The following is a 19,469-nucleotide window of genomic DNA, read 5'->3' as shown; positions in this document are numbered from 1 at the left end:
TAGGACCCACAGTCTAAGTAGGAGGGAGAACATGCATTTGATCCTCATTTATAGTTAAGGAAACTGAGGCTCAGAGAAGTGAAGTGACTTGTCCAAGGTCACACAGGAAGCAATTGGCAGATCCTGGATTAGAACCCAGATCCTCTGACTCCCGGGCTTATTCTCTTTCCACTAGGCCACACTGCTTTTAAAGAGATCCTCATAATTTGATCGCATTTATTTCTTCTACATAACTTTAGTTTTAAAATGTAACATTTCAGATTATTGCCTAGGAACATAAACTTTCTGCTCCAAAGAATGCTGGTGCTTGTAGGTATTTAGTGATGATAGTGCCTCATAATTTGGGTCTGCCTTTATCCAGCGTTTAGTGCTTCCCTTCTGTGACACCTACAATTTCTGTGAGGGATGTAATAGAAAAATGTATTTCTGTTTTTAAAAAGCTTTAGTTTCCTTCCCCTCCTTTCCCCGAAAAATGTCACACCAGTGACTGGTCCAGAACTGTGGGAGAGACGCCCAGTTCATCATTTCAGTATAGGAACGCTCATTCTCACGCTGGTGTGAATTTCAAAATTCATATCTTGAGAGGTGAATCTCGGTTATGTTATGATTAATCTGTGACTGAGTGAGAAAATATATATTTTTTTAATATCGGCTAGACAAAGTTTATTTGAAATCCCCCCTTTTGGGTTTTTATCAGTGGTATGAAACTATAATTCAAAAAGGTGACTGGAACAAAACAGTTACAGAAAATTGAAAATGCCTCATTCAGAATTAGCACTGGCCAGATCTAATTATAGCACTACCCTGGAATGAAACACCATCTCAATGGATTCTCTGTTTTAAAGCTGAACATTTTATAATTGCCAATATTTTTCATTACACAGTGTTTTTGTTCTTCACATTCGGTACGTCCGTGTGGTAGGTTCAAATCTAATATCGATGGCTTATTTTTATTTCCTAATGCGGTTAGCTCATTTTTTGTTGTACTCCGGAAATTCTCTGGAAGTTACGTGAAGGTTGAGCAAGAAGACCGAACCTTGGCTAGCTTCTTAAAAATTCTGTTGGGAGAATGAATTGATATTAACAGCCAGAGATCTAGCAACAGAAAATATATTTTATGGTACTCCCAAAACAGGAGCTTTCTTTTTGGCACTATTAAGTGAGATTATTTAGCGGGCGAGAGGTACTTACTCCTTTAAAATAGCTCTATTCCCACCCCTTGAAACGTGCGCGGAGCTATCTGACATCAGGAAGATGAAGAAATACAGAGTGAGGACTTGGCCTAGCCCCCGTTGGTTTTCTCAATGTGCCGATTTGAGAGCTTTCAGAACGCCAGAGGCTTAACGGTTGTTTTCCCTTGTCACATTTTTCCCTTTCTTTTTCCCTTTGAACAGACGATTTTCCGAAACCTCAGATCACAGTCCAGCCAGAGACCCAGTCGGCGATAAAAGGCTCCAATTTGAGTTTTATCTGTTCAGCTGCGAGCAGCAGTGATTCCCCGATGACTTTTGCGTGGAAGAAGGACAATGAACTGCTTCCCGATGCTGAGATGGAAAATTACGCCCACCTCCGGGCCCAGGGGGGCGAAGTGATGGAGTACACGACCATCCTCCGCCTGCGCAACGTGGAATTTGCCAGCGAAGGAAAGTACCAGTGCGTCATCTCCAATCACTTCGGATCATCCTACTCCATCAAAGCCAAGCTCACTGTTAATAGTATGTCGTCTTTTTGTTTTCTTCATTAGGGGGTTATTGCCCGAAATAGGAATCAACATAATAACTATGGTACTTGTTAGAAGCGCTTACCATGTGCCAAGCACTCGTCTAAGTTCTGGGGTAGATATAGAAGCAGCGTGGCTCAGTGGAAAGAGCCCGGGCTTTGGAGTCAGGGGGTCAGTCAATCAACAATCAATCGTATTTATCGAGCGCTTGCTGTGTGCAGAGCACTGTACTAAGCGCTTGGGAAGTACAGGTTGGCAACATATGGGTCATGGGTTCGAATCCCGGCTCTGCCAATCGTCAGCTGTGTGACTTTGGGCAAGTCACTTAACTTCTCTGTGCCTCAGTTCCCTCATCTGTAAAATGGGGATGGAGGCTGTGAGCCCCCCCATGGAACAACCTGATCTCCTTGTAACCTCCCCAGCACTTAGAACAGTGCTTTGCCCACAGTAAGCGCTTAATCAGTGCCATCATTATATATGTTTGTACGTATTTATTACTCCATTTATTTTACTTGTACATATCTATTCTATTTATTTTATTTTGTTAATATGTTTTGTTTTGTTCTCTGTCTCCCCCTTCTAGACTGTGAGCCTGCTGTAGGGTAGGGACTGTCTCTAGATGTTGCCACCTTGTACTTCCCAAGCGCTTAGTACAGTGCTGTGCACACAGTAAGAGCTCAATAAATACAATTGATTGATTGGTTGATCATTATTATTATTATTATATAGGTTAAGCGGGTTGGATACAGTCTCTGCCCCACGTGGGGCTCACGCTCTTTATCCTCAATCAATCAATCAATCAATCAATCAATCATATTTATTGAGCGCTTACTGTGTGCAGAGCACTGTACCAAGCGCTTGGGAAGTACAAGTTGGCAACATATAGAGACAGTCCCTACCCAACAGTGGGCTCACAGTCTAAAAGGAGGAGACAGAGAACAAAACCAAACATACTAACAAAATAAAATAAATAGAATAGATATGTACAAGTATATCCTCATTTCACAGATCAGGTAACTGAGACCCAGAGAAGCTAAATGACTTGCCCAAGGTCACACAGCAGAACCGTGGCGGAGCTGGCATTAGAACTTAGGTCCTTCTAACTCTCAGGCCCATGCTCTAGCCACTAATTCACGCTGCTTCTCTAGATAATTTTTCTTCTTTCCCTTCCCTGACCCCAATTTCCAGCTTCTCCCCTGCCTCTCTCCCCTCCCTCGTCTCTTCGCCCGCCACCTTTTTATGGTATTTGTTAAGTGCTTAATCTGTGCCAGGCACTGTACTAAGTGCTGGGGTAGATACAAGGTAATTAGGTTGGTCACAGTCCCTGTCCCACATGGGGCTCAAGATCTACTCCCATTTTACAGATGAGGTAGCTGAGGCACAGAGAAGTTAAGCGACTGGCTCAAGATCACATAGCTTCTCCTATCTCTGTCCCCTTGTCTCCCCTTCCCTCCCTTTCTTTCCCCTCCTCTCTCCCCTTATGCTTATCACACTAGTTGGGCTTTTTGGATTTAAATTTTTAATTTAATTTAAATTCTGATACCAAAGAAGCTGGCACTTGTAAGCAGGTAGTGATTTTCTGGGCCTCTAGGCTTCACGTGGAAAGAGAACAAGCTTGGGAGTCAGAGGTTGTGGGTTCTAATCCCGGCTCTGCCACTTATCAGCTATGTGACTTTGGGCAGTCACTTCACTTCTCTGTGCCTCAGTTACCTCATCTGTCAAATGGGGATTGAGACTGTGAGCCCCCCGTGGGACAAGCTGATTTCCTCGCATCTACCCCAGTGCTTAGAAGAGTGCTTGGTACGTAGTAAGCGTTTAACAGATACCGTCATCATCACAGTAGTAGCCGATAGCCATTGTGGAGATCTCTTTTAGACTGTGAGCCCACTGTTGGGCAGGGACTGTCTCTATATGTTGCCAATTTGTACTTCCCAAGTGCTTAGTACAGTGCTCTGCACATAGTAAGCGCTCAATAAATATGATTGATGATGATGATGATGAGCTCTTTAAGAGGAGCAGTGCAGTGTAGTGAGGAGCCGGTTGGCTCAGTGGATCAAGCACGGGCCTGGGTGTTGGAAGGTCTTGGGTTCTAATCCCAGCTCTGCTAATCGTCTGCTGTGTTACCTTGGGCAAGTCACTTGGTTTCTCTGTGCCTCAGTTCCCTCACCTGTAGAATGGGGATTAAGATTGTGGGACGAGGACTGTGTCCAATCTGATTAGCTGGTATCTACCCCGGTGCTTAGAGCAGTTGTTTGACACACAGTAAGCGCTTATTCATACATTCAGTCGTATTTATTGAGCACTTACTGTGTGCAGAGCACTGTACTAAGCGCTTGAGAAGTACAAATTGGCGACATATAGAGACGGTCCCTATCCAACAACTGGCTCACAGTCTAGAAGGGGGAGACAGACAACAAAACATGTGGACAGGTGTCAAGTCGTCAGAATAAATAGAATTAAATCTAAACGCACATCATTAAAAAAATAAATAGAATAGTAACCGTCATTATCATCATGCTTTGGAAGGGAACGCGATTCGAAGGAAGCTTGAACAGGACCTGCGGAGGAAGGCCGCGTTCCTCCCCATCAGGATTTTGCTCGTCTTTATTTGGTTTTTCTTCCCCCCAACCGCAGTGCTGCCTTCGCTTACGAAGATGCCCATGGATCTGACCATCCGAGCGGGGGCAACGGCCCGCCTGGAGTGTGCCGCCGTGGGCCACCCGGCTCCCCAGATCGCCTGGCAGAAAGACGGCGGCACAGACTTCCCCGCCGCTCGGGAGCGGCGGATGCACGTCATGCCCGAGGACGACGTGTTTTTCATCGTGGATGTCAAAATCGAGGACGTCGGCGTCTACAGCTGCACCGCCCAAAACAATGCCGGGAGCATCTCCGCTAACGCCACGCTCACTGTCCTGGGTGAGTGGAACATGCAAAAATCTCCCCCCGGCGTAGATTTATCGATCTTCTTGGGAGGCCTTAAAAAGAGCCTTAGTTGGATGTGGAATGGGAGGGTGTGATGGGGCTCGGGTTGGCTCTCTCACTTGCACGGATCTCAACGAATTGGACTTTAAAGTACCTTTGAGGGGGGACCCGAAATGGCCAAAGGACCCCCGCCCCAGCCAGGGAAGCAAAACTGTCCACTTTTCATGAGTTGTCAAAGAGTAGATCTCTACCTCTTTTCTTCCCTCCTTTCCCCTCCCTACAATCCCATACGCTTCAGAGGAGGGAGGGATAATAATAATAATAATAATAATAATAATAATAATAATGAGGATGGCATTTGTTAAGCGCTTACATTGGGCAAAGCACTGTTCTAAGCGCCGGGGAGGATACAAGGTGATCAGGTTGTCCCACCAAGGGAAGCAGCGTGGCGCAGTGGAAAGAGCTCGGGCTTTGGAGTCTGAGGTCATGGGTTCAAATCCCAGCTCCACCAATTGTCAGCTCTGTGACTTTGGGCAAGTCACTTCACTTCTCGGGGCCTCAGTTACCTCATCTGTAAAATGGGGATTCATTCATTCAGTCATATTTATTGAGTGCTTACTGTGTGCAGAGCACTGTACTAAACACTGCACTAACACTGCACTGTTTCTAGACTGTGAACCCACTGTTGGGTAGGGACTGCCTCTATATGTTGCCAACTTGTACTTCCCAAGCGCTTAGTACAGAGCTGTGCCCATAGTAAGTGCTCAATAAATATGATTGATTGATTGATTACTAAGCGCTTGGGAAGTACAAGTTGGCAACATATAGAGACGGTCCATACCCAACAGTGAGCCCCCCCATGGGACATCCTGATCACCTTGTAACCTCCCCAGCACTTAGTACCATGCTTTGCACGTAGTAAGCGCTTAATAAATGCCATCATTATTATTATTATTAATCCCCATTTTACAGATGAGGTAAGTGAGGCACAGAGAAGTGAAATGACTTGCCCAAAGTCACCCAGCTGACAAGCGGAGGAGCCGGGATTAGAACCCATGACCTCTGACTCCCAAGCCCGGGCTCCTTCCACTGAGCCACGCTGCTTCCCTTCTCCGCCCTCCCGCCCTGCCTTACAAAGTTTTGACCCGTAGACTGCAACAGTAGGATAAAGTCAGCTGCCTGAGGGAATAAAATATAATCCCCATTTTACAGCCGGGGTTACAGAGGCTCAGGAAGTTAAGTAACAATAATGATAATGGTATTCGTTATGCGCATACTGTGTGTCAGGCACTCTAAGCGCGGGGATGGATTCAAGCAAATCGAGTTGGACACAGTCCCTGTTCCACATGGGGCTCGCCGTCTTCATCCCCATTTTACAGATGAGGGAACTGAGGCCCAGAGCAGTGAAGTGCCTTGCCCGGGGACACGTGGCCGAGCTGCGTTGAGAACACCGGTCCTGCTACTCCCAAGCCCACGCTCTTTCCACCGCCCGACTCAGCGATGTCCCTTATGGGGGGGGGGGGGGGGTGACGCGGGAACGTTTCCCTTTCATCATCATCATCATCATCAATTGTATTTATTGAGCGCTTACTATGTGCAGAGCACTGTACTAAGCGCTTGGGAAGTACAAATCGGCAACACATAGAGACAGTCCCTACCCAACAGTGGGCTCACAGTCTAAAAGGGGGAGACAGAGAACAAAACCAATCATACCAACAAAATAAAATCAATAGGATAGATATGTACAAGTAAAATAAATAAATAAATAGAGTAATAAATATGTACAACCATATATACATATATACAGGTGCTGTGGGGAAGGGAAGGAGGTAAGATGGGATGGACAGGGGGACGAGGGGGAGAGGAAGGAAGGGGCTCCGTCTGGGAAGGCCTCCTGGAGGAGGTGAGCTCTCAGTAGGGCCTTGAAGGGAGGAAGAGAGCTAGTTTGGCGGAGGGGCAGAGGGAGGGCATTCCAGGCCCGGGGGAGGACGTGGGCCGGGGGTCGACGGCGGGACAGGCGAGAACGAGGTACGGTGAGGAGATTAGCGGCGGAGGAGCGGAGGGTGCGGGCTGGGCCGAGTGTATGAAAACGCATTGATTTCCAGAAACCCCGTCGTTCTTACGGCCGCTGTTGGATCGCACGGTGACCAGAGGGGAGACGGCAGTGCTGCAGTGCATCGCGGGCGGCAGCCCCCCGCCCCGGCTCAACTGGACCAAGGACGACAGCCCCGTGGTGGTGACCGAGCGCCACTTCTTCGCCGCCGGGAACCAGCTGCTGATCATCGTGGACACGGACGTGGAGGACGCCGGCAGGTACACCTGCGAAATGTCCAACACGCTGGGGACGGAGCGGGGAGACATCGGGCTGAGCGTCATCCCCACTCCCACCTGCGACTCGCCACAGAACTCGGCCCCGGCTCTGGACGACGACGGGTGGGCCACCGTGGGCGTGGTGATCATAGCGGTGGTCTGCTGCGTGGTGGGCACCTCCCTCGTGTGGGTGGTCATCATCTACCACACACGGAGAAGAAACGAAGACTGCAGCATCACCAACACAGGTGCGGCCGCACGAGCCGGGCACGCGCTCCGGCCTTTGGGGTTCGGGGGCGATTGGCGTCGCGGAGCCCGTCCGAGCCACGGACGGGCCCCTCGTCGGTGTCGATTTCGAGAAAGCCGGCTGGCGCGGACTACCCCTTAAGAACTGAAATGTTCCACTCTTTACGTTGAGGGACCTTCGAGCTGCCCGAGCGAAACATCTCACTCACTGTTCTGTGCCGCCAGACCCACCGACTGAAATAGGGCAATCAATCAATCAATCAATCAATCAATTGTATTTATTGAGCGCTTACTATGTGCAGAGCACTGTACTAAGCGCTTGGGAAGTACAAGTTGGCAACATATAGAGACAGGCCCTACCCAACAGTGGGCTCACAGTCTAGAAGGGGGAGACAGAGAACAAAACCAAACATATTAACAAAATAAAATAAATAGAATAGATATGTACAAGTAAAATAAATAGAGTAATAAATATGTACAAACATATATGCATATATATATGTGTGTGTATCTAAATAGGTATATATATATAGATATATATAGATATACATACATAGATACCTATGTATATATAGATACACACACACACATATATATGTGTGTGTGTGTATCTATCTATCTATAGCTATATCTATCTTTAGATATATCTATAGATAGATATATACCTATAGTATCTATCTATAGATATATCTAAAGATAGATATAGCTATAGATAGATACACACACACACACACACATATCTATATCTATATATATATATCTATATATCATATCTATATCTATATATATATATATCTATATATCTATATATCTATATCTATATATATCTATATCTATATCTATATCTATATATATATATATATGTATAGGGCAGGTGGGGGGCTCCAGTCGGCGTGCTGGAAACAGCATTAGACTCCTCTCTCACTTAATCAATGTTTTTAACTCAGGGCTTACTATGTGCCAAGCACTGTACTTACTAAGTAATAATAATAGTGTCGGTATTTGTTAAGCGCTTACTATGTGGAAAGCACCATTCTAAGCGCGGGGGGGGATGCGAGGTCATCAGGTTGTCCCACGTGGGGCTCACAGTCTTAATCCCCATTTTACAGATGAGGTGACTGAGGCACAGAGCAGTGAAGTGACGTCCCCAAGGTCGCACAGCAGGCAAATGCTGGAGCCAGGATTAGAACTCATGACCGCTGACGCCCAAGCCCGTGCTCTTTCCACGCTGCTTCTCATAAGTGCTTGGGAGAGTAAGACAAAATCGACACAATCTCTCCTAACAGGGAGCTCACTATCTACAGAAGCAGCATGGCTCAGTGGAAAGAGCACGGGCTTTGGAGTCAGAGGTCATGGGTTCGAATCTCGGCTCCACCACATGTCCGCTGTGTGACCTTGGGCAAGTCACTTAACTTCTCTGAGCCTCAGTTACCTCATCTGTAAAATGGGGATTAAGACTGTGAGCCCCACGTGGGACAACGTGATCACCTGGTATCCCCCCCAGCGCTTAGAACAGTGCTCTGCACATAGTAAGCGCTTAACAAATGCCATCATTATTATTATTATTATTATTATTATGACGGGGAGGCTCGGTCTGTTTTGGATGGTAGGGAAAGGAGCAAGAGACAGAATTAGTGCTGAACTTTGAGAAGTTTCAAGAATAAGTCAAGAAATCCCAATGCTCTCGGAAAACGGCACAATGGCGATAATAACAATTATAATAATTGTGGTATTGGTAAAGCGCTTACTATGTGCCAGGCACTGTTCTAAGCACTGGGGGAGATACACGATAATCGGGTTGGACCCCATCCATGTCCCACGTAGCGCTCAGAGTCTTAATCCCCATTTTACAGATGAGGTCCCTGAGGCCCAGAGAAGTGAAGTGACTTAACCAAGGTCACACAGCGGGCCAGTGGCGGAGCCAGGATTAGAACCCAGGTCTTTCTGAGTCCCAGACCCGTACTCTAACCTTTAGACCGTGGTTGTAATCTCATTTGATTAGCCTTGCGCATGCTTCCATCTGATCCGTTACGTCCCTCTACACTGTACGCTCGTTATGGGCAGGGAACATGCCTGCTAATCCCGTTGTAGTCTCCCAAGCACTTAATACAGCGCTCTGCACATAGTAAGCGCTCAGGAAGCACGATTGATTGATTAGTCAATTCTGAGGGAGGGAAGGAGGGCGAGGTACTGTCCTGAAAGTACTCATCATCATCATCATCATCATCAATCGTATTTATTGAGCGCTTACTATGTGCAGAGCACTGTACTAAGCGCTTGGAAAGTACAAATTGGCAACATATAGAGACAGTCCCTACCCAACAGTGGGCTCACAGTCTAGAAGGGGGAGACAGAGAACAAAACCAAACATACTAACAAAATAAAATAAATAGAATAGATATGTACAAATAAAATAAATAAATAAATAGAGTAAGAAATATGTACAAACATATATACAGGTGATGTGGGGAAGGGAAGGAGGTAAGATGGGGGGGGATGGAGAGGGGGACGAGGGGGAGCGTCGACAAACTGTGGTTGTTTCACTTTCAGATGAGACCAACCTGCCGGCAGACATTCCGAGTTATCTGTCCTCCCAGGGGACCCTCGCGGAAAGGCAGGATGGGTACGGCTCGTCGGAAAACGGGAGCCATCATCAGTTTGTGGCTTCTTCCACGGGTGGCTACTTCTTTCAGCAGCGCGACAGTAATGGTAGGTGCGAGCCAGTGTGGCGGATTCATTCATTCAGTCGCATTTATTGAGCGCTTACTGTGTGCAGAGCACTGTACTAAGCGGATCTTACCTCCGGCTTGTCGACACGCTCAGTATCTCCAAATCCCTGGCGATAAGCCCATTAATTAATTAATATTTATTTATTTATTTATTTGTTTATTTATTTATTTATTTTACTTGTACATTTCTATCCTATTTATTTTATTTTGTTGGTATGTTTGGTTCTGTTCTCTGTCTCCCCCTTTTAGACTGTGAGCCCACTGTTGGGTAGGGACTGTCTCTATATGTTGCCAATTTGTACTTCCCAAGCGCTTAGTACAGTGCTCTGCACATAGTAAGCGCTCAATAAATACGACTGATTGATTGATTGATTGATTAAGTGAAAGCGGTGGTCTTCTTGAAACGTTCCCCACGTAGCTGAGGCAGAGAGGTTTGGTCATCTGTTGATAATATGATTATTATATTGTACTCTCCCCAGCGCTTAGTACAGTATAACAAATACCAACGTTATTATTACAGTGCTCTGCACATAGTAAGCGCTCAATAAATACGATTGATTGATTGATTAAGTGAAAGCGGTGGTCTTCTTGAAACGTTCCCCACGTAGCTGAGGCAGAGAGGTTTGGTCATCTGTTGATAATATGATTATTATATTGTACTCTCCCCAGAACTTAGTACAGTATAACAAATACCAACGTTATTATTACAGTGCTCTGCTCACAGTAAGCGCTCAATAAATATGACTGGATGAGAGCAATAGTAAGGCCTGGAAGCCTTGTTTTCCTGCCCTGACAGTAGAAAAATCCTTCACTGTGCCTCTTGGTGTAAAAAGCCAGGGAATCAAGGTGAATTTTCACCTTGATGAAATCCTGGGATCACTCCTCCTTTCCAAAAACCCTAAATGGGTTCATGTGAGGAGCTACAGGGCAGATTTGCCTTCACTTGCCATCGTTCCTAGTTGAGTTCGACAGTGTCATTCCGATCATTCCTAGAAGATTTTAATTCGCACCTCTCCTGTCTTACTGTTAGGAGCATTCATTCATTCAATCGTATTTATTGAGCGCTTCCTGTGTGCAGAGCACTGCACAAAGCCCTTGGAAAATACAATACAGTAACAAATAGAGATCCCTGCCAACAACGGGCTCACAGTCTAGAAGAGCAGTAGGATTTGGGTGAGAAAACCTCTTTTGGCACCTGTTAAAAACCGTATATGCAAGTGTGGGAGGAAGCAAACCCAACTGCTATTCATTCAGAGCGTACTGAGTGCTTATGTTGCCAACTTGTACTTCCCAAGCGCTTAGTATGGTGCTCTGCACACAGTAAGCTCTCAATAAATATGATTGTTTGGGGAGAATACATATGATGTTGTATGGGGAGAATACAACAGAGAGTGCTCATGCGTTCCCTGCCCCAGGAGCTATTTGAGAACACTTTTAAAATGAAATATCTGGCTGAAAAATCACTGGAAGAGGATAAAGAGGCCTAGACTTCCCGCAGAGCTTTGTCTCTAGGCTCCGTAAATACGGAAAACAAGAAGGGATGATAAAGTAATTAACTGATGCATGTTTTCAAGGTACCTGTCATATCGACACCAGCAGCGAAACAGACGTTGAAGCCGTTCCGGATCCATTCTTATGCCACTACGTGGGGTCTTCGGGGCCTGTGTATTTGAAAGGAAATGCTTATGGTCCAGATGTGTTTGAAGCGTGCCATGCAGGTGAGGCTAATTCTTCTTTGTGCTCTGGATCTGTCTTTCTGAAATGCAGAACCCATCTGTGATCCTAATCCTGATCGCCTCCTTCGTTTTTCCCTCTTGCCAAAAAAAAAAACCAGGTTGCAGCCCCGACCCAAGAAGCATTGGCCCAGATCATTACGAGTCGAGTTACTTAAAGAAAAAGGAATGTCACCCGACCGTCCATCCGTCCGAAGAGTCTAGTGACCAGAATGTGGGTACGATGGGAGTGCCGTCTCCCGGGAATAAACGGATTCATTCCATGTACGCTCAAAGCGAAGGACCAGGGATCAGATGCCTGAGCCCAAACTCAAGCCCTGCAGATTTTAGTGGCCATCAGGAGCCGATGTCTGCCGTGCCGAGTTGTGCTTTTATGGGTAAGTCTATATGCCACCGGGACTCTGGTTTGGTCCTCGTTAGGCAATTCTCACCCATTCCCATATGTGTGACAAGCTATGCGGCACTCAGTTATTCATTCATTCATTCAATCGTATTTATTGAGCGCTTACTATGTGCAGAGCACTGTACTAAGCGCTTGGGAAGTACAGGTTGGCAACATGTAGAGACGGTCCCTACCCAACAGCGGGCTCACAGTCTAGAAATCTAGTTATCACAAGAGAAATAAACCCTGGTGCAGTAACCGTGGCGGGGAGGAGGCCCTATTTTGAGAAGCGGTTTGGTCTGTTTTACCGGTTTTGAAAGGGACATCCTTAGCAGTCTTCTGGGCCACCCTGTGTGTGGAACACCCTGGGAAGCAAGAATTAGGGAGTGATCTAGGCCTTCAGCCTTTCAGCTTTGTGGCGGGGATAAAAAAAAGTGGTTTGGGACTACAGAGAGCTGCAGGGTGGAGTTGCGTCCGCGTGATTGTGGTTTGTTATGTCTGGTAGCCTATAACTGGCTGCACTGTAGGAGTCAGGGACCCGGCAGCCGACCCGGCAGCCATAAGCAATTCCTTTGGCCGGGCAGGGACGATCCCACTTTTAACTGGAAGTTGTGAGTTTGAAACTGGGTAGCCAGAGACTGAAGGGGCGGGAGGATGGGGGATTTGGAGGGGGAGGGATGTGTGTGTGTGTCTGTCTGTCCATCCTAGACCATTGCCCCTCTCTTTTCTTTTTAACTTCTCTCAGTTTCAGGTTTGGTCTCTGATGGGCCATGCATTTACACCAACTTTTAATGATTGTGGTATTAAGTAATGATAATAATAATAATGGTATTTTTTGTTAAGCGCTTACTCTGTGCCAAACACTGTTCTAAGCACGGGGTGGATACAAGGTAATCAGGTTGCCCCCCACGGCGCTCACGGTCTTAATCCCCATTTTACAGCTGAGGGAACTGAGGCTCAGAGCAGTTAAGTGACTTGCCCAAAGTCACAAGCGGCTAAGTGGCTTTCCACTGAGCCACGACTTGCTACGTGCCAAACGGTGTACTAAGCACCGGGGTAGGGGTTGGATACAGTCCCCGTCCCTCATGGAGCTTGCAGACTAAAGGGGACACATCTCCATTTTCAGGTGGAAACTGAGTCACACAGAAAGTCATTCACTTGGCCAAGGTCACACGTCGGGCCCATGGCAGAGCTGCGATTAGAGGCCGGGTCCTTTGACGCCCAGGCCCTGTTAATTCCTCTGGGTCCCACTGCGCTTAATTCTTTGTTAGACTAGCACGAGCAGTTATTCTGTAGTAATGTAGAAAATGTGTGTGACCACAGCAGGGCCTGCTCTTAGCCATCTCTCAGAACCTTTCTCTGGAGCAGCCACGGACTGCACTTGCTGCCTTCGAAAATCATCTTGAAGTTTGTTCCGTTTTTTCATTTGGGGGACAAAGAGAGTGGGAATGGTTAGGTGCAACCCATCACCATTGCTGGAAAAACAAATGCCCCTTGAGGACAGGTAATGATGATGATGATGGCATTTATTAAGCACTTACTATGTGCAAAGCACTGTTTTAAGCGCTGGGGAGGTTACAAGGTAATCAGATTGTCCCGCGGGGGGCTCACAGTCTTCATCCCCATTTTACCGATGAGGTAACTGAGGCCCGGAGAAGTGAAGTGACTTGCCCAAAGTCACACAGCTGACAGTTGGCGGAGCCGGGATTTGAACCCATGACCTTTGACTCCAAAGCCCGGGCTCTTTTCCACTGAGCCACACTGCTTCTCAGTGGTAATACCATGCCCGACCTGATTTTCTTACCTACCCCAGCACTTTTAGTACAGCGCTCGACACAGTAAGCGCTTATGTTGCCAACTTGTAATTCCCAAGCGCTTAGTACAGTGCTCTGCACACAGTAAGCGCTCAATAAATACGATTGATTGATTGATTGATTAAAAAAACCACTGTTTTTTACCATTATAATGGTAGGGCACCCCTTCCTCCCTCTTTTCCCCTCCTCTGAACAATGTGTAGCCTTTTACTGGCTCCTCCGTGGCTGAAGAACCAGTCACGCCTTTTGTCAGCTATCTTCTTGTCTGCTCAACTCTCGAATTAGGGTCAAGCGCTTAGTACAGTGCTCGGCACACCGTAAGCGCTTAACAAATACGATCGAATGAATAAATGCCATTGATAACGTGGACGGTGATGACTACACCGATCACCCCAGTTGAACAAGAGACCAGAAAAGGTGCTTTGTTGCCTTTATGGGGAAACAGAACCGAAAAGACTGCCTTTCAGGGCCCTTCAACAAGGATAAAATCTCCCCATCAGCCGCGTTGCCTCGGGAGCTCCCGGGACACGGGTGTACAGGCTGTGTTTATATTCGGCCTAGTGCCGAAGAAAGGTTGAGAACCACTGGAGAGTTAGTTCATCTTTATGAAAAAGCAGAGTCGGTTTAACTGATAGATGAACTGTGATTTCCTCCTCCTTCCCCCGAAGCTTAAAAGGACGCTAATGTTTGGAAGTACAATTTAAGTATTTGAAACTTCGCGTCTGTAAAATGTAGATGAAACCCAGGCAAAGGACTGACTAACCCTGCGGAATTATTTTTTGGAAACGTTCAGCCCCTACGGGAAAGAATATAAAAGAAACCGAAGTATTTACTTAAGTCGTTCCACCGAGCTGTGTCTCTTACCAAAGGACTTAGAGTGAAATTGCAATATAAGTTTTGGAAGAAGATGTGGCTTGAATCCAAGCTTGGCTTGAGAGACTGCATGTTTTCTGAAATTCCCTCAGGGGACAAGGCAGGCCTATTGTCCCCATAGCAGGAAGTAGAGCTATGAGCCCGTTGTTGGGAAGAGACCATCTCTATATGTTGCCAACTTGTAGTTCCCAAGCGCTTAGTACAGTGCTCTGCACACAGTAAGCGCTCAATAAATATGATTGAATGAATGAATGAAAGGTGTGTTGCAATTAAAAGGTCATTTTCAAGGAGTAATTACCATCTTTCCTTCTATCATCTATTTTCCTTCTATTTGGGTTCTCGATAGACTGTATATTAGCTGGGGGCAGGGAACCTGTTTTCCGGCAGTCTCGTGTTGTATTCATTCACTCAATCCGATTTATTGAGTGCTTATTGTGTGCAGAGCACTGTACTAAGCGCTTGGAAAGTACAATACGGCAGTGAAGAGAGGCAATCCCTGTCCACAAAGGGCTTACAGTCTGGAGGGCAGGAGACAGACTCTCCCAGGTGCTGGGTAAAGTGTTCTGCACTTGATACGATCGATTGATTCTTAGCCCCGTTTTCTTTTTAACAGGGACATTTGGAAAGCCTCTTTGGAGGCCGCAACTGGCTCCACCATCAAATCTGGGACAGCCAACCAATTATACCTTAAAAGCCTCCCCTCTTAACCCTCATGCCTCGCTGGACCTTGACTCTGAGGCAGAGGAAGGTGGAAAAAACAGGACAGTTCTTCAAGAAGAAAGCCACGCGTCTATCTCTAAACAGGGTTTGGAAAACTACAGGACTCCTACTTTTCAGACTTCTGACTTGGACACATAGCTACTTCTGAATTTTACCATTGATTGGAACCAGAGACGAATTTTAACGTTCTACCTCACTTGAACTTTTATTTAAAAGAAAGAAGAGAATCCTACCTTGTGAATGGAGTGAAATGCATATTTATAAAATAAGCCACAATTACCAAATGGTTATAGAATTTTCTACAAGGAGCATCTTCCACATAAGAATAACATTTTGAACTGTTCATATAGCTTTTGTTTATACAAATAGCCTCTTTTGTAAATTAACGGGATACGTACCATGACTATTTTGTGTATTTTTATATTGTCAGATTTTCTTCTATCGAAAATGAGTACTAAAGCATTTTAAATCATTGCATAGTCTGGAACCTTTCTCTGAATGGACATTTGTCACTTTTGCACATTAGATTTAATAAAATGTGGATCTTGACCATAGTAAGGGTTTCATATAATGCAGTCAAGGTGCAGTGATGCCGTGCTTACTTTTTAATTGTTTCTGACATTTTGGGTGCAGTCTTTATTGAATAAAGGAAGCATATTACGCTGTACAAGACTACTATGTACTGACTCGAAGAGAAAATGATGTTTGATCGTGATCAGCGTATCATCTTTAGAGGATGAATATTTACGCTCTCATTCCAATGTGAAAGGAACGTTCTTTTTTTAATATGTGTTTAAGCACTTTGTATTCTAAGCGCTGGAACAGACACAAGTTATTTCAGGCTGGATATAGTCCAAATTGGAGGGAGAATAGGAATTGAATCCCCGTGTTGCAGGTGAGGAAACTGAAGCTCGGAGAAGTTAAGTGACTTGCCCAAGGGCACACAGCGGGCAAGTGGCAGAGGGAGGATTAGAACCCACGTCCTTTGGCTCCGAGGCCCATGTTTTGTCCACTAGGCCATGATGCTTCCTTAACGTTAACAGCTAAAAATTCCTGGATTTAATAATAATAATAATAATAATGGCATTTATTAAGCGCTTACTATGTGCAAAGCACTGTTCTAAGCACTGGAAAAAAAAAAAACTTCCTGTGTGCTTTAAACAACAATGTCGAGTTGTAGAATTAAATAACTATGTTCCAAAAACTGGATTTGAACAAGGTGAAACTTTTCAAGTTCAAAGAACTTCATTGAGATATCAAAGTCACGAGAAGTTTTCATTTGTTCTTTAAGGTAGAGGTACAGTTTGTTTTCTTTTAAATGCAAACTCTACCAATAGAAGACTAAACTAGGCATCGTGAGAGTTTCAATATCACAGCACACTGGGTATTTAAATCTGCTAACTTGGGAGGTGTAAATTTATGTAGCTGTCAGCCTTTTTTTGAAACGAAATTGAAAGCAGCTGTTAGCATTACACATCATAGACATGTTTTGTAGAGTGTACTTATTTACGCATTGGGGGCAAAAAGTCTCCCTCGCTTAACGTCGCCGAGTTTTGAGCTTTGTTTTGAGACAGAAACCTGGAGCCCAGATTGCAGTAGGAATTTTTTCCTTTTCATTTAGGCGCCGGAATTCCAGACAGGAAGTTGATCTTTCCTTAGACCACCAGAGACTAAGTACATAAAATGGATTTTGCATGCTATGGCTTATCATATTGCCAGATTTCTAAATCATCTTGTTAATCTGTGTTCATTATTGCCAGATGTGGTAATGTGGTGGCAGACATCGGTAGGGCCATTATTTCTTGACTAAGGCGTTCATTGTGAAAGATGATTTTTTCCCTGACATATGCCCAAAGCTTTAAGTCAATAACGCGTGAAATTTCAAAATTAGATTCACTCACTAAATCAGCATAATTTTCCTCTCTTTTTCTGTTTCAGTATATTTCAAAATTTGTGGATCAGATAGATTTTGCATTTCTAGAATGCAGCAAGGAAAACTGTCTCCCTCGGTATTTGCAAAAAAATATCATTTAAGGGTGCAGTGGAAATCACTCTTCAGGAGTGAGGAGGTAGCCCAAGTCTAGAAGCGATCCCTTTCGAAGCAACTGGGATTTTCTGCAGTGTGAATAAAACTAAGTCAGCTATTCAGAGATTTTTTGGCAAAATGGAGCGAACCTTCGTCAGACGTGTTCTGGTTTTAGTTTATTTTTTTTCTTTGAAGTAAACCATTTCGAGGCAAATGCATGCATTCTTCGCCCTGTTTATACATGATGTCATGGTGGTTCTCAGGATGAGGATTTTTTTTCTTTTAAAGGTAACATCCTAATTCCATCAATGATAAATGTATGGAAGCTTGCGTCTATTGTTTTAAGAGTGTTGGAAAGCTACTACTGCTTAATTATAATGCTATTTTGCAAATAAGTGCCTACAATACATTGCCATATTTTAAGTATGCTCCTGAAGAAGAAGAAGAATTATGGTATTTGTATAAATAACAAAATTTATTGATCCACCCACTGGGTGCAATGCACTGAACTAATCAGTGGTATTTACTAATCAGTGGTATTTATTGAGCACCTACTTGGTGCAGAGCGCTATACTAAGCACCTGAGAGAGGACAACAGAATCAAGAATAATAATATAATTTTGATATTTATTAAGCGCTTACTATGTACAAAGCACTGTTCTAAGCGCTGGGGGAAAGATACAAGGTGACAGGTTGTCCCATGTGGGGCTCACAATCTTAATCTTAGAGAAGCAGCGTGGCTTAGTAGAAAGAGCCCGGGTTTTGGAGTCAGAGGTCATGGGTTCAAATTCTGGCTCTGCCAATTGTCAGCTGTGTGACTTTGGGCAAGTCACTTCTCTGTGCCTCAGTTACCTCATCTGTAAAATGGGGATTAAGACTGTGAGCCCCCCGTGGGACAACCTGATCACCTTGTAACCTCCCCAGCGCTTAGAACAGTGCTTTGCCCATAGGAAGTGCTTAGTAAATGCTATTATTATTATTATTATTATTATTATTATTATTATTATTATTAATCCCCATTTTACAGATGAGGTAACAGGCACAGAGAAGTTAAGTGACTTGCCCAAAGTCACACAGCTGACAATAATAATTATGGTACTTGTTAAGTGCTTACCGTGTGCCAAGCACTGTTCTAAGCACTGGGGAAGATACAAGTCAATCACCTGGACATGGTCCCTGTCCTACGTGGCTCACACTGTTAATCCCCATTTTACAGATGAGATAACTGAGGCCCGGAGAAGTAAAGTGACTTGCACAAGGTCACGCAGCAGACATGTGGCAGAGCCAGGATTAGAACCCAGGTCCTTCAGACTCCCAGGCCCAAGCTCTATCCACTAAGCCAAGCTGCTCTCTAAAAGGTTTGACAGTCTTCTTGGGGAAGTAGACAGGAAAATAAATTGCAGAAGGGAGAAAAAAGCCAAGGAAGATATGTCTTTGAGATAGGCCTGAAGCAATAGAGTGTTTAAGTTATCTGCTTAATAATAATAATAATTATTATTATTATTATGGCATTTATTAAGCACTTACTATGTGCAAAGCACTGTTCTAAGCACTGCGGGGGGTTACAAGGTAATCAGGTTGTCCCACGGGGGGCTTACAGTCTTCATCCCCATTTTACAGATGAAGGAACTGAAGCACAGAGAAGTGACTAGCCCAAAGTCACACAGCTGACAATCGGCGGAGCTGGGATTTGAACCCATGACCTCCGACTCCAAAGACCGGGCTCTTTCCACTAAGCCATGCTGCTTCTAGATTGTGACCATTTAGTGCTTACTGGCATTTAGAAAATACAAATTAGGGACAATAGAAATTCCTAAATGCTGAGGACATGAACAAAAGCATGCTCAAAGAGTCTTGGTCACTGAAGTCCTATTCTGATTTAATGAGGTATTAAAGTGCTCACTGTGCGCCAAGCACTGGGTAAGTGCATTCTAATCAGGTTGGACCCTGTCCCACATGGGGCTTACAGTCTAAGGAGGGAAGAATGGGTATTG

The 19,469-nt window shown here is 45.0% G+C and overlaps 1 protein-coding gene across 1 annotated transcript in view; it reads left to right on the top strand.

The window, feature by feature from the left end:
- Positions 1-16,116, top strand: part of LRIG3 (leucine rich repeats and immunoglobulin like domains 3) — an 81,049-nt gene extending 64,933 nt beyond the window's left edge. Inside the window, exons 13-19 of the mRNA XM_038740179.1 lie at positions 1,395-1,715; positions 4,355-4,636; positions 6,748-7,200; positions 9,749-9,907; positions 11,502-11,645; positions 11,762-12,037; positions 15,343-16,116. Coding sequence (XP_038596107.1) covers positions 1,395-1,715; positions 4,355-4,636; positions 6,748-7,200; positions 9,749-9,907; positions 11,502-11,645; positions 11,762-12,037; positions 15,343-15,587 — 1,880 coding nt within the window. The 3' untranslated portion in view covers positions 15,588-16,116. The remainder of the gene's footprint in view (positions 1-1,394; positions 1,716-4,354; positions 4,637-6,747; positions 7,201-9,748; positions 9,908-11,501; positions 11,646-11,761; positions 12,038-15,342) is intronic.
- Positions 16,117-19,469: the final 3,353 nt, after the last annotated feature.

Source organism: Tachyglossus aculeatus, chromosome 2 (genome assembly GCF_015852505.1).
Source record: "Tachyglossus aculeatus isolate mTacAcu1 chromosome 2, mTacAcu1.pri, whole genome shotgun sequence".
In the NCBI taxonomy this organism is placed as follows: domain Eukaryota; kingdom Metazoa; phylum Chordata; class Mammalia; order Monotremata; family Tachyglossidae; genus Tachyglossus; species Tachyglossus aculeatus.
The sequence above is the reverse complement of the archived record's forward strand: the minus strand, read 5'-3'. Positions and strand labels throughout refer to the sequence as shown.